We start from the raw sequence: 15,070 nt of genomic DNA, 5'->3' as shown, positions 1-15,070 counted from the left end.
GTTCATTTTCGACATAACGACTTGTACGTTTCATTGTTGCAATGGATCTACCTGTATCCCTATTTAAACAATTTGTTTTTTCCCTTCCCCTCCACAAATTATAACAACATCAAATACAGTGAAAACAGGGGGTGCTCTGCCTCTTTGAGCCGCAGCTCCATTTGTGGCTTGGTCTGCCTGTGAATGTGACCACAGCCGCTCAGGCCTCCGCTCATCGCTGTCAGCCATCTTCCCGCGCGCTTCTGTTCTGTTCCCTTGGAGGCGGCAGCCACACCTAGGCTTCTTGTGTTTCTCTGTGACGCCTTTCCTCTTTCCACTGTGACCCGACTCTGCGGCGTTCCTGAGAATTCATAAAGGAAGTGAGCTTTCAACATGATTTCTAAGCCTATCTTTTTTCCCCTTGAAATATTAGACTTTGCCACGACCTTGAGCTTCAGGGATGGTAATTTTCCTTTTCCCTGCCCGTGCCGTAGGCACCCTTGTTCCAGTCTTGACTCTGTTCTCTTGAAAGTCTCTGAACTGGGACACATTTCAAACTGTTAGCGTTAATTGCATGACTTTTTTTTTTTTTTTTTGCCTTTTAACAAAAAATAATCTTTCTTGTTCTTAATCTTGTGTGGACTGGCACTGGCTCTGTGTCTCGAGCGCCGGGCTTCCTTCCATGCCGCTCAAGGTCCTTACTGGTGTAGCCAGCCTGGTGCTGTGAAGCACAGCCCGTGTGGGTGCCAGTGTCCCACTTCCAGCATCGCATTTCTTTCACCGGAGGGGTGGGGGTGTCTGTGTGGTCACCCCTCAGCTGTCTGGTCCCCAGGCAGCTTGGGGGTCTTGTGGTTTCCTTGAATGTTTCAGCCTGCTAAGGATCTTTTTCCTCTGCTGGCTTGTCTCCGCAGGGCTCCCTGGGTGGCAGCAGTGTGTGCTCTGAGCTCAGGTTCCAGCCTTTGCTGTGGTGCCTGTTCGGATGTTGTTTAAAGAGTGAACTGAAATGAACTTGGAGAGGCTTCTGGCAGAAGGGGGGTGGCTGAAGCCTCAGAGGTGGGGTTGCTGGCTGGGGTCACAGAATGCAGGTTACTTGGAGGTTACCAAGATTTGATCTGTGTGTCCCCTTTGACCACACAGACATATGTACACACGGGCATAGACAAGTACAAGCCCGGGGATCGTGGCACTGTTTGAGCTGAGATCAGTGAAAGATGGAGGCGTAGATTGTGACCAAGGAAGACTGGACTGGCTCACTCCGCAGTGTACCTGCTGTAGCCAGCTACACAATGTTCTGTGCCCTATGAGTCACAATAAAACCAGCCAGAGCACACAAATGTGAACGCATTGTACATGTAACTACATGTGCCGAGACGTGGCTCGGGTGATGAGACTTAGTGAGGCTGCGGGGACCTGGGAGTCCAAGCTGAGGTGAAGTGTGACCTGCAGGCCCCACGCGGGCTCACCTGATATTAGGGCTTGGGTTTGTAAACTGCATACGTGACTCACACGTGTTCTAAGAGCATACAGTTCAGTGGCTTGGTGTTTAGTGTCACCACAGCTGCAGCCACCATCAGTGTATAGCACCAGGCGATGTTGGTGGATGCTGTACCCTTTCACAACCACCCCACCCCACCCCTTCCAGGCCCCCAGCCTGTGGCAACTCAAACAACTTCGAGTTTCTTTATGTCATCAGAGACAGGGATTGGCTCCTTTAGTGCAAGTACAAGAATGGTAACTGGTAGCAAGGGTGACGGGTGTGAGTACATTTGAGTGCTTAGAAAGTGGCCTGCACAGGGCCAGCATCCAGTAGCCCCTCATGCTGTGAATACCAAGGCCTTGCTTGTCACAGCTGCCTACCTCCTAACTGCAGGACAAGTGACACTGCACATGGAGGGAATGTAAGCGCCTTAGGAAAATGGATTCCATGACATAGAAATCATGTGGGCGGGGCTGGGAAGATGGCTCAGTGGTAGAGTGCTCACCTTGCATGCCTGAGGCCCTGGGTTCGATTCCTCAGCACCACATAAGCAAAAAGAAAAAAGCCGGAGGTGGCGCTGTGGCTCAAGTGGTAGAGCGCTAGCCTTGAGCTGAAGAGCTGAGAGACCAGAGTTCAGGCCCCATGACCAGACCCAAAAAAAGAAAAAAATCATGTGGGCTAGGTTAAGCCTTATACCTGGACCTATTCCCATGTTTACTGGCACCTGACAAGTGTACAGCTAGGTTCTAAAAATGTAAAAATAGAATTTTCCCCTGCATGAATCATGTTACTAATATAATTGGAGAAAACAAACTTAAATTAGTTTATGAGACCAGCTGGACTTGTGATCTACCCACCTCAGCCCCAAGTGCTCAAGTTACAGGTGTGCACTACCCTGTCCAGCTGGGAAAATAAACATTTAAGGAAATATAGGCAGAGTAGGGAGGTTCTAGTTGCCTAGGAGCATACCATGTGACACATACTTTGTTTAGTTGGGTGGCACTCCCAATAAGAGTGGCAGATGTGATCCTCATATCTCAGCCTCCTGAGTAGCTAGGATTACAGGTTCAAAGCCAGCCCGGGCAGAAAAGTCCGTGAGACTCTTATCTCCAATAAACCACTAGAAAACCAGAAGTAGTGCTGTGTCTCAAGCGGTAGAGCACGCTCGCCTTGAGCTGAAGAGCTCAGGGATAGTGCTTAAGCCCAGAGTTCAAGCCCCATGACCACCACCACCACCACCACCACCAACAACAACAAAAGAGTGGCTGATGTCTCTGTTGATCAGTTTTTTTTTTTTTTTTTTTTTGTTAAGTTGATATACTCAGGCTCAGTAATTGAATCAGAAAGTGTTGAGACTCTTATTTGTACCTCATTGGATGGTGGCAATTTTGTGATTTCAGTTCAAGGTCCACTGTTCCGGGCCACCACTGTAGGATGATCCAATAATTCCTACCACATCCTGCATTCACAGTGGGCCTCTGCACCAGGCTCTCTGTTAGCTACCTCATCCATTTCCCATTTGGTTCTCTACCATTACCTGCCCGATAGGCTGGAGGCTGGGCCCAGGGAAGCCAAACAACTTGCAGAATGTGATCCACCTGGTATTTGAACCCAGGTCTTTCTAGCGCCAGTCTCTGTGCTTTTTATACTGTTGTGTTCATCCCATTCTGTTAACAGGTGTCATCTTTTAGCTACACCATATCGAACTGGCCATGATAGGAATAGAGTCCTAGCATTGAAACAGTCAGAGAAATCCTATTTTTTAAATTTATCCGAGACCAGGACTTGAACTTGGTATCTGACACTTTTGCACATTGGCTGAGCCATGCTCCAATCCCAGAAATCCTCCTCATGGGCTTTTGAAATCCTAGGAATCATTTCTCTTCCTCTTCTCTTTCCTTCTCCTTCTCTCTTCCCTCTTCCCCCTTCCCCCTGTGGCAGTACTGGGGTTTGAACTCAGGGCTTTGTGCTTATTAGGTAGGAGCTCTACCGTTGGAGCCATGCCTCTGAAATATCATCTCAATGGAAAAAGCTAAGGGTGGTCAGCTGGGTTGATGGTCCTGTCATGCCAGGTATGATGGGAAGTGTAAACAGGAGGATCAGAGTCCAGGCCAGCTTGAGCAAAAATCAAGACTTTTTCTCAAAAACAGCCAAGTGAAGAGCTAGAGTCATGATCCAGGTGCAGAGCTGTGTCTAGCAGACACATTTGCATGGCCTGGACGAAGGCAAGAAATGGCTTCGTCTGGCACACCAGTCTGCAGGCCGTATGAGTGCTTTTCACTCAGGGGAAACATGTCAATACTTCTGTCAGAGCCATCAGGCTTGTGAAGATGGGACGGTGAGGGCTGGACGCGGCAGCAGCTGTTATGCCAGGAGGAGATGCCCTGTCTACACAGGAAGGCAGCCTCCTCAGGAAAGGCTGGCCAGAGGTGGACACTTCAGATGGAGCAAGAAGCCGGGCTCCAACTTTGCAATTTATCTTTCAAAAGTCAACCTCTCTGTAATGCTTGGAGCAAGAGCATAAAGTAGTTCCTACTATTTTAATTCTCACAAGAGGTCCCTTCCGCTGTTGGACAGATGAGGAAACCAAGGCTCACAAGGAAGTGATGTGTGCAGGTGTGCATGCTTTCTGTGGAGGTGTGCAAACACTTTCTTCACATATTCACTTGTGCTCAGTTGTGTACTGGAGTTGTGCATCTGGAGCGGAGCAGGACGCTGGTAACCTCTTTGGGCATCTTCTTGTCTGTCTTGAGACCCTGGGGCAAGGATGAGCTCCCACCTTCCTGGCTTTGCCACGTTCTCCTTAGCTTTGGGCTCTTCGGGCGCTCAGTGGACTGAGGTGTGAGGGGAGAGTGTGGATCTCATGTGGCATGGCGTGGATGTCACAGGGTCACTTCCCTGCTGACCTGGCTGGATCAACTACAGGACCTATACCCTCGGCTCATTCCCCTCCCGCAAGAGAGCCCTACTTTCTCCTCTGGGCTCCTTTGTGTCCCCAGCACAGAGGGCCTTCCAGCACCTCCTCTGTGGTAGTGCGTTCTGAAAATCTTCTCTGTGTAAAATGATTCCTAATCCACTCACCACCAGCTCTCACGCTGAGTCAGGGGTCACATCAGTGTGTTCAGACAGAAGGAAAGCAAAGCTAACCTCGGTGCAGTGCTTCTAGGCTGCTCTCTATGGCATTCCAAGTTTTGCTTAAAATACTTTAGGCACAAACCCCATGTGTTCTCTGTGCCTGTGAGTGAGACCAGCATAGGGTCTATTTAATTCAGATGACTTATCACAGATGCCCCCAAACAGATTCGGCAGGCTGCAGCGGGGTGCAAACTGTAATGTTCTCCAAGTTTGAATGACCTGCTAATGGTGCGAGGTAACCTACAGCTTTTCTCATCCAAAATCTATCTCTTTGTGCTTCTACCAGCAGTGTTCGCGTCTGACTATTTGAATTTAAAAAGAGGAGGCTTCCTGCTTTCGCCACATCACTTTTCTCCCCTTCATTTGTAATCTGACTTTATAATTACGCCATCATGGAAATACAGGAGAAAATTTCTGACTAATGAGAGGATAGGCTAGTGAATAATGTGGACGCTAACTAGGTAGGTTGGGTCATACTGTGCCACACAGATCATGTACGCATATTTATTGTAAGATTAAGATGGCCACCAGGTCCTGTAGAGGTGCCAGATTCTTTGAAATGCAGCAATATTGTCCTTTTGTTTAAATTGTTATTGTAAAGGTGATATACAGAGGGGTTACGGTTACATAAGTCAGATAGTACATTTCTTTTTTTAACCATGTCACCCCTCCCCTCATTTTCTCCCAGTTATTCCCTCCCATCTCCACCCACAAGTAGTATTTTTTATTTTTCTGAGAACCCATTGGATATGAAGATAGATTCCTAATTCCAGGAAGTACATTAAATACAGCCCATATTTACCTTTGCACTTGACTTATCTTTGTATAATACCATGAAAGTTTCTTTTGAAAAGTGGAGATAGCAGTCACAGAGATGCCGATTGTCTTGTTTGTCCTGTTGGATCCTAACAGCTCTCCCTTTGTTTTTCAGTCCTTCACCAGGGCCAAATGGCAACTTGTGGAAACTGGTGAAGTCATTCCAATTATGCAATGGAGTTGTTAATGAGTAAATTTTAGGTTTCAGGTTGCCTGGCTCTGAAATGCAGTGTTGGAAAGCCCGTGTTCTTGAGTGCAGCTCGAGCTATTATTAACATAAATAGAGAAGCATGGTCTTCTCCTGGGATATAAAATGACTATTCTCTCTATTTCCAAACTAGCCTCTCATCTTCAGGAAAGATGCAACTGAAAAAGGCTTTGTTTGATCAGCCACACATGTTGACTATTGAGATTTGGTGTTCAGTTGATCCTCCCTGCTGACCGGTTAGTGGTGATGTGTGGAGAACAGATTGGTGTCACGTGCAGTTCTTTTTGGCTCCTCTCATGTCTTGCCATGACTTGAGCTTTTTCTTTTTTTTGTCTTTGGTTGTTTGTGGGGCTTGAACTCTGGACCTGGGCCCTGTCCCTCAGCTCTTCAGCCCAAGGAGAGCGCTCTGCCACTTGAGCCACAGCACCACTTCTGATTTTCTGGTGGTTAATTGGAAGTAAGAGTCTCATGGACTTTCCTGTCTGGGCTGGCTTTGAACCACGATCTTCAGATCTCAGCCTCCTGAGTAGCTAGGATTATAGGTGTGAGCCACCACCACCAGGCTTTGAGCTTCTTCGAATACTAAAACGTTCATGTACTCACAAAGCCAATAAAGTCATCTTGACTTGAAAATAAACAGATCCGATAGTGTACCTATATACGCTTAGCCTTGCCTGGCCACATACTTGGCATTGGCAGCAGAGAGGAGAGAGGCATCTAACTTAATAAATTGGTTCCCCACTATGGATAGGAATCCTTGTACCACAGGGACACACTGGGCAAGTCAGCTGTTTAGTGATCTCTATTTTGTGGACAGAGCCCTCTGCCATCTCTGAAAGTCTGTGCTTTGAAGTAGTTTGTCCAGAAGCACCTGGTAAGATGGTGTAAGATGCTGTATTAGTTGTCTACTGCTTTGTAATGAAGCATACCAGAATTTAGTAGCTTAGACCAAGGAACATTTACTACCTCAGTTTCTGTGGTTTGACAGCAGGGCTTGATCCAGGTCTCTCAGGGCTCATCCTCAGCTCATGGGGAAGGACCCACTGGCTGCTCATGGCTGGTGAGGTTCCAGGCTGTGAGCTGGATACCTCTGTTCATGCCATAAGACAGCTCACAAAACAGCAGCTAGATAGCCAAAACTGGCATTAGAGTCACAATCCTCCTATCTGGTAGCCTCTCAAGTGCTAGAATTACAGGCCTGCCCCCCTTTTCCCAGTTCTCAGTTTTGGGATGCAGTTCATATGCTATACAATTAACCTTTCATATACTTTTAATATACTTACCAGACTGTATAACACCAATAAGTCCAGAACATTCTTACTACCCTTCCAGATGAAACTGTATATCCACTAGAAGTCACTCTTCATCTCTCCTTTCCCAATGTACTGGACATTGTATGTAGATATTTCATACAACATGTGTCCTTGTGTATGTAACCTCTTTTTTTGGGGGGGGGGGTCTGGTTGTGGGGCCTGAACTCTGGGCCTGGGCACTGTCCCTCAGCTTTTCAGCTCAAGGCTAGCGCTCTACCACTTGAGCCATAGCACCACTTCCGGCTTTTTTCTTTTTGCTTATGTGGTGCTGAGGAATCAAACCCAGGGCCTCAGGCATGCAAGGCAAGCGCTCTACCACTGAGCCACCTTCCCAGCCCCTGTAACCTCTTCTACCTACCACATGCTTTCAAGATTTGTCTGTGTTGTAGCATGAACCAGCCTCCATTCCTTTTTTAAATTGTTATTATAAAGGTTTTATACAGAGGAGTTACAGTAATAGTTATATGCAGTTTTATATACATATGTGTATACACACACACATATTCAGGTAAAGAGTACATTTCTTTTTGGACAATGTCATCGTTTCCCTTGCTCTTTCCCAGTTTTTTCCTCCCAATCCCACCCACAAGTTGTATAGTTCATTTTTAACATAGTGTCTAGTGAGTTTTCACTTTGTTCACCCTTTGTCCCTCCATTTCTGTGCCTTCCCTTACACTCCCAAAGACATATAAATGAGCATACAAGAAAAGAAAAGAAAACAAAAACAGCAACAAAGAAAATACCTCTTGTTTCTATTTCTTGGAGTCCATTCTGATAAATATTATTTTATATGATCAGATGCATATACGCATTGCCCCTTTGTGTTCTTAAGAGTATCCTCCTTTGGTCTCACTGTGTGTGAATGCCTAGCATCCTGTATAATTTATCATGTATTTTAGATGTAGCTTTTGCATATGAGTGAAAACGTGCCATTTATTTATCTGAGCTTGGCTTACCTCACTTAATGTGATTTGTTCTAGGTCCATCCATTTCCCTTCAGTGATGTAATATGATTCTCTAATGGCTGTATAAAACCTCCATTGCTTTTTGTGGATGACTAATACTTCAGCTGTGTGATTAGACCACACAGATAATGGTCATTTGGGTTGTTTCTACTGTTTTGAATAATTCTCTGACTCGTGTTTGTGTTAGAGTCTCTGTAACTTAGAATGCATATTTTATTATCGTTTTTAATTGGAAGTAAACCTTTGTGTATGTATGTGTGTATGTGTGTATCTAGAAGTTGAGCCCCAGCCCATTCCCTATAGATTGTCTGGTAGATATCCTGGTGGCTCTTTTGGATCTAAAACAGCTCGCCAGCACCTTATTATACTAGTGTGGGGAAGTTGCACTAAATGATTAATGTCTTTTTTTCTTTGCACTAAGTAGTTGCTACCTTATAAAGAGTCTTCTTTGGGCTGGGAAGGTGGCTCAGTGGTAGAGCGCTTGCCTTGTATGCATGAGGCCCTGGGTTTGATTCCTCAGCACCACATAAGCAGAAAAAGCTGGAAGTGGCGCTGTGGCGCAAGTGGTTGAGTGCTCGCCTTGAGTTGAAGAGCTGAGGAACAGTGCCCAGGCCCAGAGTTCAGGCCTTATGGCGATTTAAAAAAAAGAAAATCTTCTTTCTGGAGAAGCCAGAAGAATTTTGAAAGGGTAATTTCTGATGAGTGTTAAAATACTGATAGAATGTCTCTTTTCTTAAAGTTGTGCCAAATCTTTGGAATGTGGATGGAGAAGTTCCTGTCCCAGAACAGAAGCCCGGAGAAGTGGCCGAAGAGCTGGCGAGCTCCTATGAAAGAAAGCTCATTGAGGTAAGCCTTGCCACCTTCCTTAGGCTGGATTCTGCTCATGTGCCTGCGTCCCCAGGTGGGAATGAGGCCCAGCGGCAGAGTGCTTGTCCAGCATGTGCAAGGTCCTGAATTCTACTCCATCAATCCACAAACAAACTTGAACTTTGGAAAACAAGAAGGAACGGAGAACTGTGGTGGGTGGGCAGGTGAACATGAGTGTCTTGGCGGCCCTGTAAGATCTGCAGTCTTAGCAGCAGGTGGGCAGGTCATGTGTGAGCTGTAGTTGATGAGCTGCTTAAGGAAGAAGACACTGTTGCTCTTGCAGCTCCCAGATGCTGCTGGGAAAAATTTGGGAAATTGCCCAGTGGGGAATAGCTCCGTTCAAATCACCCCAGCAGTTGAGCACAGATCTCAAGCCTTTGTGGTGAGAAGGCTGAGCTCATGGAAGGATAAAACAGTTTAGTGTTACAGAAGCTAGAGAGCAGCCATTATAATGTTGGAGAAAATGAATGGAGGGACAAGGGAAATCGCACAGCTGAGGAAGAAAGAGCCCATGGCAATGTCAGCCTTGAGGCAGTGCTAGGAGGAAGGCCTTGCTTACCCCTCCTCCAAGAGAAGGAACAGGAATTCCCAGCCTGCACCTGGTGTTACCTGCTTCTGAGGGGTTGTGGAGTGGAGCAGGCAGAGCTGCCAGGGGAATGTGGACAGTGCCTTTCCCTGCCTGCCTGGGGGGACAGCTCCTAAGCCCACCCTGGGTTTGGAGTGAGTTAGAAGGCTAGCCCCTACCCCAGTCCCAAACGGCTCAGTGTTACAGAATGAATTAGGGATCTAGTAGGAGGAGACTCGGGTTCTCTGTGGAGGCATGCCTTCTCCTATGGCTCAGTTTGAGGGGGAACAGAGCTTAGACAATCTGGAGAGGACACTGGACAGCAAGCAGATGGATATTCACTGAGCATGTGCAATGTCCTCTGATTGCCTCTCCATGTCTTGTGGCTTTCCCTGCCCTGAAAGCAATGGCATTGTCAGTTCTTGGAGATGAGCCAAGAAGATGTAAGGCTGAGGTGGAGATGTCCCTAATTTGAGTTTCCTTTCTTTCATTGATGATTTGTTCGAGGACAGTGCCAGGCCTCTACTACCTTGGGCCTGAGCCTGGGTTACAGAGCAATAAGGGAGTGCCTGTAAGGAGCTGGCTTCCACTTGGGTGAGGCAGGCCTCAACCAGGAAAGAGGGCTGAGGCTGTGCCCAGAGGCCTGCAGCTGCAGCCTCCAAGGCGGTTCTTCTAGGGGCAGCCCCTAAACACAGCTTCCTTAGATTGCTTCTTTCTCCTTCACTAAGGTGGTAGTGATGATGCTCAGATTTCTTCTGTAAACTTTTCACCCCTCGTGAAGATCTGAGACATCAGAAGAGATGGATTTGTCTCTCCAAGGGTTTGGAAGATCAAAGATATTGGACACATCCAAGATACATCTAAGACTTGCTTTTTTGCCTCTTTTAAGTATAATTTCTTTGGTTTAGCCTCATCTCGAGAGATTTTCCCATTCTATTCTAGTAGTTGGCTTCAAGAAAAGTGTAAAATAACCACAGTATTTGGACTTTGATCCTGTATCTCTTCGCTGCCACTGATGGCTTGGAAGGGTACGTAGGATCCACTTCAACTTATTTCAGGTTTGCCATGTTTCTGCTGTGTTGCCCCGGGCAGGCCACATAGCCTCTCTCATCCGCATTGTCTCTGTCAGTGGAATACAGCTGATAAAATCTACTACTGGGTTGCTGTGGGAACTAAGCAGGAGAGCAGAGGCCAGAGCCTGGAGCCCATGGAATGTCACTGTGTCTCTGTTTCTCCTCTTGTCTGATTTCCTTTGGAGGATGTGCTTCTGTACTGTTGCCTGCCATTTTGGTGGGAATAATCCCAAGCACTTGGTCTCCTTTGGACAGAGTGGACTCCTGGCTGGGCATTTGACCCACCACAAGGGCTGGGCTTTAATTTCCCAGTCACTCAGGAATGTGTCATGCGTGGGAGCCCACTAGTTCAACAGTGAGCTTTGGTAACATTGCTCTGGGAGTCTCTGCGAGACTCTGCCATTACCTCCTAGGCGAACTTGCCAGAGCTGTGCTGTTTCTAGTATCTTTTCTGAGCCAGCTTCTCCACGTCATTAACTCTTAATAGTAAATGTTCTTTCAGGTGAGGTTAGAATCTGTTTCTCAGCTGAGTGTAGTGGTGAATGCTTGTAATCCCAGCACTCAGAAGGTTTAAGCAGGGGAATCTCATGTTCGAGGCCTGCCTGTGTTACACAGGGAGACCCTATCTCAAAGATTCAAAGACCATGCTCCCCCTATAAACCCCTAAATTAACACAGAAGTCTGTTTTTCTTGCTTGAATACCCTGACTTGTAGGAAATGTCTGTACATTTAAGATTGGTAGTTGCTATTTCCTTTCATTTCCACTTCTGCTCTCTGCCCACAAGAGCCCAGCTCCGTTACACTGCCTCTGCCTGCCCAGCCTGCTGTGCAGCCGGCACCTGGCTGCCTGCTCCCTGTGTGTATGCCTCGGTCCACCCGCTGCCAGCAGAACTCCACTCCCTTCCCCGCAGCGAGGCTCAGCTAGCTGGTGACTGATTTGTCAAATTACAGGGTACTTATCATTTACTGTATGAGTGTCGTTAGTCCCTGAATTTTGGCTCATGGGTGAAATAAATGGTGTATTAGCGACGTTTATTCTCATTATAATGGCAGAGTTACTATTAATGGAAAAGTAAGCTTAAGCATCAAGCTGGTAAAAAAGAAACACATCCATCATCACATGCTGGAGATAACTGTGGATGTGATCATCATTCTGATAAAACGCACAAGTTCCCAAGGCAGCTGGACCTTGGGTGCTTGTTCCACAAATTGGCATCGACGCATCCTGACACTTTTGATGTATCCAGGAGTCATTCTCGAACAAGAGAAGTGGGCTTTTAAATAAAATATGGGACTCTGTAGAAAGACTCAGAGCTGAGCTCCACATTAAGTTGATGTTCAAGATGAAAAGCATAGTGTTGAGAGGTTGTTTTGTTTTTGTTTTAATAAGTTGCAGAGTAGATTGAGACCAGCTTCTCACCCTGTGCGAGCAGGAAAGGGTGGCTCACGGGCAAAGCTGAGTGTTGAACGGCTTCTTCTATGTGAGGGGGTCTCCTTTCCATTGGGGTGGTCATGTTTTTCTCTAAAGTATGAATGACTGACTACCACAGCCAAACCTCTGAGGAACTCTTCAGATGCGCCTCTCTGTACCCATCAGCTGGCTTCAGCTACTCATAAGTCTTGGCCACTCCTCATCTTTAGCCTGTCTCACCCCAGTCTCTCTCAGCACTCTGAAGGTAAACCTAGATTCCACATGGATATATTCCTAAGTATTACAGCGATGTATGTTTGAAACATGAGAGTTATAAAAACAAAAAGTCCCACAACAACTGAAGTACTTTATCATACCTAAAAGTCTCACCACAGAGGCCTGTGCTGGTCCTAGTGACTCAGATTGGATATCAGGGAGAACTTTGGGCCTGTTCAGGGAGCCCTTACTCACTGTTCCCTCCCCAGCTTCCTGTCATGCATGTGAGATGGCCATTTCTGCAGTTCTGCTGGCCCTGCCTCTCACATCCATCTAGCTAACATCTCGCAGAGTCATAGCAGTAGGCAGCTATGCTGATCCCTGGGAATGGAGTGACTGGGAGAGGTGGAGGTATGACCACACAGTAGACAGCTTTTCCCCAGCGTTTAGGTGTCCAGGTCTCTGGCAGTGGAGGAGGCAGGTGTGTTGCACACACAACACTCCACCAGTAATTTGTTTAATTTTTTTTTTATTGTGAATGCCTGGGATATAGGGAAGAGTCTCCAGAAGAGTCTTCAGGACGGCTGTGTCCCCACCACTGACTTCTAGATATCAGTTCAGGGCCAGTCCCTCTTCACCCCACTCGCCTGGGGCCCCAGCTGCTCATCCAAAGCACATCAGTTCCACCCCTAGCACTATACTGCTGATAAAATATCAGGGTTCACACTTAATAGTGCAAGAAAAAAAAGTTCCTATGGCATTATTGTCCCACCTGAAAGCTAGCAATATCTCCAGAATATCACCAGTGGTGCTCCTGCTCCCAGTGCTGGCCACTGTCATCTTCCCACCCCATTTTTCTGATAGAACTTCAGGCATTTGATTTCCTGCTTCCTACGAGGCCCTCAGAAGATGCTGGAGCACACAGTGGACACCGCGGCCCTCAGTGGACGCTAGGGCCAAAGCTCTGCTGTTTATTTGTGTGCTCTCACTTCTGCTGAAGCCTGGTTTCTGGCACCGTCCTCTGATCTGGGAGCATGAAGTGTTTGAGAACTAACACACGAACTCCCCTACAGAAACACTCAGAAAATGATCCAATGCTCCTTTTTTGGGCAACAGATAAAAATACTTGTAATTATAGTGGCTGTTTTTCAGCTTTTCAGCCCCACACTATTTTGGGCCCATTTTATATTAGCTTTCCTCGTTCAGGCGGGAAGTGGCTTCTGGAAGGTACTTCTGGCCCCTCCACCCCAACAGGAGTCTCTGGTCTTGCTGGGAGGGCTCACAAGATGGCCTGGTAGTGCTGGGTGTGCCTGGTGGAGGCAGGTGTGCCTACTGGATGAGCCGAGCCTGCTGGCAGCGCCAAGGCTGTGAAGCCCCGTCCCTCGTGGTGTGGAGCTACAGCAACACACTCCCACGGGGTCCCTCCTTTGGTGGCCTCCTTCCCGTGAGGGGAGTGAGCATCATCAGCAAGTGATTTGTGGCAGCTAGTGATCTGTTGAGCCACGGAAAGAAGCTGTAGACAGAGCCTGAGAGCCAGAAGCAGAAGAGACATCCTGAAATGTCTAGTGAACTCAGCACCGAGCTGAGCTTGGTGTTGACTGCAGAAGGGACTTTGCCAGCAAGGGAAGGTGGGAAGGGCAGGCCAGGCTGCAGGAGCAGCAGTTGCCAAGGTCAGCAGTATCTCTAGGCAGCTGATGGGTAGACAGCCCAAAGACACCCAGCACCCTCGGTTTCTCATCACCAGCACTGTTAGTCTTTCAGCTAGCAAGTCTTCAGGTAGTACAGTAGGGAAGCTCGCCCTTTGCTTTGCTTTTCTCTGGGCCTGCTGCTCTCTGACAGAGGCACGCATGGACTGCACCTCCACCCTTCGATAGAAATCCCCTTCCTAATCCAGCCAGCTGTTTCTGACCCATTTTGGAAGAGTGAGTTTTGTCAGGCACACTAGCGGTGCTGAGACATGTTTCTTAAAGATGTTCATCTTGTTTTGATCCTGAGGGTCCGGGCTGGAGGGCTGGAGCTTGCACAGTGTGTGGCTGTTTGGCTGGGGAAATGCCTGATAAAATGTGTTGCCTGAGGGTTCCCTGTCACGTTGGAAATGGCCCTTGATGTGTGGTGGGATGCTAGATCTGGCTGGATAGCACCATGCTCTTGTTTGTTTCACTGGAAGGGCCTGAAGCCTTCTGTTCTGTTCTCTTCTGCCACGAGGCAAGCCCGAGGAAGGCCCAGTGGCCCACTGGTGTTAGGTGCACAAAGACCAGGGGTGGGCTAACCTGTCCGTGTTGCATGTGGCTGCTGCTCACAGCCACACCCAGGGAATGTTAACCTGGGATACTTGGGAATTTTTACCAGGTGTTCACTCACCTACAATGGAAGGGTGTGTGTGTGTGTGTGTGTGTGTGTGTGTGTGTGTGTGTGTGTGTGTGTGTGTGTGTGTGTGTGTGTGTGTGTGTGTGTGTGTGTGTGTGTGTGTGTGTGTGTGTGTGTGTGTGTGTGTGTGTGTGTGTGTGTGTGTGTGTGTGTGTACGTGTGTGTGTGTACGTGTGTGTGTGTGTGTGTACGTGTGTGTGTGTACGTGTGTGTGTACGTGTGTGTGTGTGTGTACGTGTGTGTGTACGTGCGTGTGTACGTGTGTACATGTGCCAGTCTGAGACTTGAACTCAGAGCCTTGCACTCTCACTTTTTTTTGCTCAAAGCTAATGCTCTACCACTCGAGCCACCTCTCCACTTTCAGCTTTTCTGTGGTTAATTGGCGATAAGATTCTTGAGACTTGTTTGCCTAGGCTGCCTTTGAACTTTGAACCTCGATTCTTAGTCTCAGCCTCCTAGGGTTTACAGGTGGGCATGAGCCACCCGGGCCTGCTGGAAGGAACTTCAAAGGAGAGGGTAACAATGCTCGACAAGAAATGTACTCATTACCATACTCATGTAACTGTAACCTAATACGAAGAAATATAATCAACACTAACACACTGTTGCCACAGGTAAGGGACTAAGCTGGGTGTGTCACATCTGTCCTGCTATTTAAATAGCCTTAGGCTGACTACA

General features: G+C 47.5%; 1 protein-coding gene across 2 annotated transcripts in view; it reads left to right on the top strand.

Annotated features, from left to right (window-relative positions):
- Window positions 1–15,070, top strand: part of Snx29 (sorting nexin 29) — a 222,980-nt gene that overhangs the window by 132,171 nt on the left and 75,739 nt on the right. For both annotated transcript variants that reach the window (XM_070003461.1, XM_070003463.1), the window contains one exon: window positions 8,633–8,739. In XM_070003461.1, coding sequence (XP_069859562.1) covers window positions 8,633–8,739 — 107 coding nt within the window. The remainder of the gene's footprint in view (window positions 1–8,632; window positions 8,740–15,070) is intronic.

This window comes from Dipodomys merriami, unplaced genomic scaffold (assembly GCF_024711535.1).
Source record: "Dipodomys merriami isolate MVZ:Mamm:240054 unplaced genomic scaffold, mDipMer1.0.p SCAF_60, whole genome shotgun sequence".
NCBI lineage: Eukaryota > Metazoa > Chordata > Mammalia > Rodentia > Heteromyidae > Dipodomys > Dipodomys merriami.
The sequence above is the reverse complement of the archived record's forward strand: the minus strand, read 5'-3'. Positions and strand labels throughout refer to the sequence as shown.